The 1,279-nt window shown below is 64.3% G+C and overlaps 1 protein-coding gene across 1 annotated transcript; it reads left to right on the top strand.

Annotated features, from left to right (window-relative positions):
• Positions 1 to 396: 396 nt before the first annotated feature.
• CLDN4 (claudin 4) lies at positions 397 to 1,026 on the top strand. The gene has a single exon (XM_006889678.1). The coding sequence runs from the start codon at positions 397 to 399 to the stop codon at positions 1,024 to 1,026; it is 630 nt and encodes a 209-aa protein (XP_006889740.1).
• Positions 1,027 to 1,279: the final 253 nt, after the last annotated feature.

Genomic DNA, 1,279 nt, shown 5'->3' with positions numbered 1-1,279 from the left:
ACAGGGCAGTTTCTTCTGAGAGTGACTCCTCACGATAGTGACCCAGAGGCCAGGGCTGGGGCCTTAAAGTGCCTCTGTTCGTTTCAGCCCAGGAATCCAGGGGAACTGGTCAGGGGGAGGCCCTGGCGACTGAAACCCCTCCCCCCGCCCCCGCCCGCTTGGCTCAGCATATAACTGCTCGCTCCAGGCTGCAGCCCGAGTGCTATCGCAGCTGGCGGGAAGGAACTGGTCTGGTCACCGCGGACAGCTCTGCTCAGAGATCTTTGGTGACTTCTCCTACCTCGGACTCCTGAGAGACTTCCCTCGGACACTCGGTGACCTTCCCCCCACCACCCCAGCACAGCGATCTGACAGCTTTCCAGAGCCTTCTCCCCACAAGCCCACAGACGCTGAGCCATGCCTTCCATGGGGCTGCAGGTGATGGGCATCTCGCTGGCCGGGCTGGGCTGGCTGGGGGCCATCGTGAGCTGCGCGCTGCCCATGTGGCGGGTGACGGCCTTCATCGGCAGCAACATCCTGACGGCGCAGACCATGTGGGACGGGCTGTGGATGAACTGCGTGGTGCAGAGCACGGGGCAGCTGCAGTGTAAGGTGCACGACTCGATGCTGGCGCTGCCGCAGGACCTGCAGGCGGCCCGCGCGCTCATGGTGGTCAGCATCGTGGTGGCCGCGCTGGGCGTGCTGCTGTCCGTCGTGGGCGGCAAGTGCACCAACTGCGTGGAAGACGAGAGCGCCAAGGCCAAGACCATGATCGTGACGGGCGTGGTCTTCCTGGTGGCTGGGGTGCTGGTCATGGTGCCCGTGTCCTGGACGGCCAACAGCATCATCCGCGACTTCTACAACCCGCTGGTGGCCTCTTCGCAGAAGCGGGAGATGGGCGCCGCCCTCTACGTCGGCTGGGCCTCCGCGGGCCTGCTGCTGCTGGGCGGGGGTCTGCTGTGCTGCAACTGCCCCCCTCGTGGGGACAAGGCTTACTCGGCCAAGTACTCGGCCGCCCGCTCGGCGGCCACCAGCAACTATGTCTAAGGTGCCGCTGCTCCGCTCTGTCCCTTCCAGCTCGGCTTTTCCCTGAATTGAGCCAGTGATCCCAAGAGGCTCTGCCACCAAGCCACTGCCTTCTGGACACTGGGTACACAGGGACTGAGTCAGGCCACTGGCCAGCAGCCCTCGGGTCTCTGGCCCTTCCAGACATCCTCCCACTGCCTCCTCTACACTGATGGGGGTGGCAGGGAAGATCTGGATACCACCATCCTCCGACTGGACCTTGGATACAAGAGAA

This window comes from Elephantulus edwardii, unplaced genomic scaffold (genome assembly GCF_000299155.1).
Source record: "Elephantulus edwardii isolate Elephantulus edwardi_28Jun2011 unplaced genomic scaffold, EleEdw1.0 scaffold00080, whole genome shotgun sequence".
Lineage (NCBI taxonomy): Eukaryota > Metazoa > Chordata > Mammalia > Macroscelidea > Macroscelididae > Elephantulus > Elephantulus edwardii.
The sequence above is the reverse complement of the archived record's forward strand: the minus strand, read 5'-3'. Positions and strand labels throughout refer to the sequence as shown.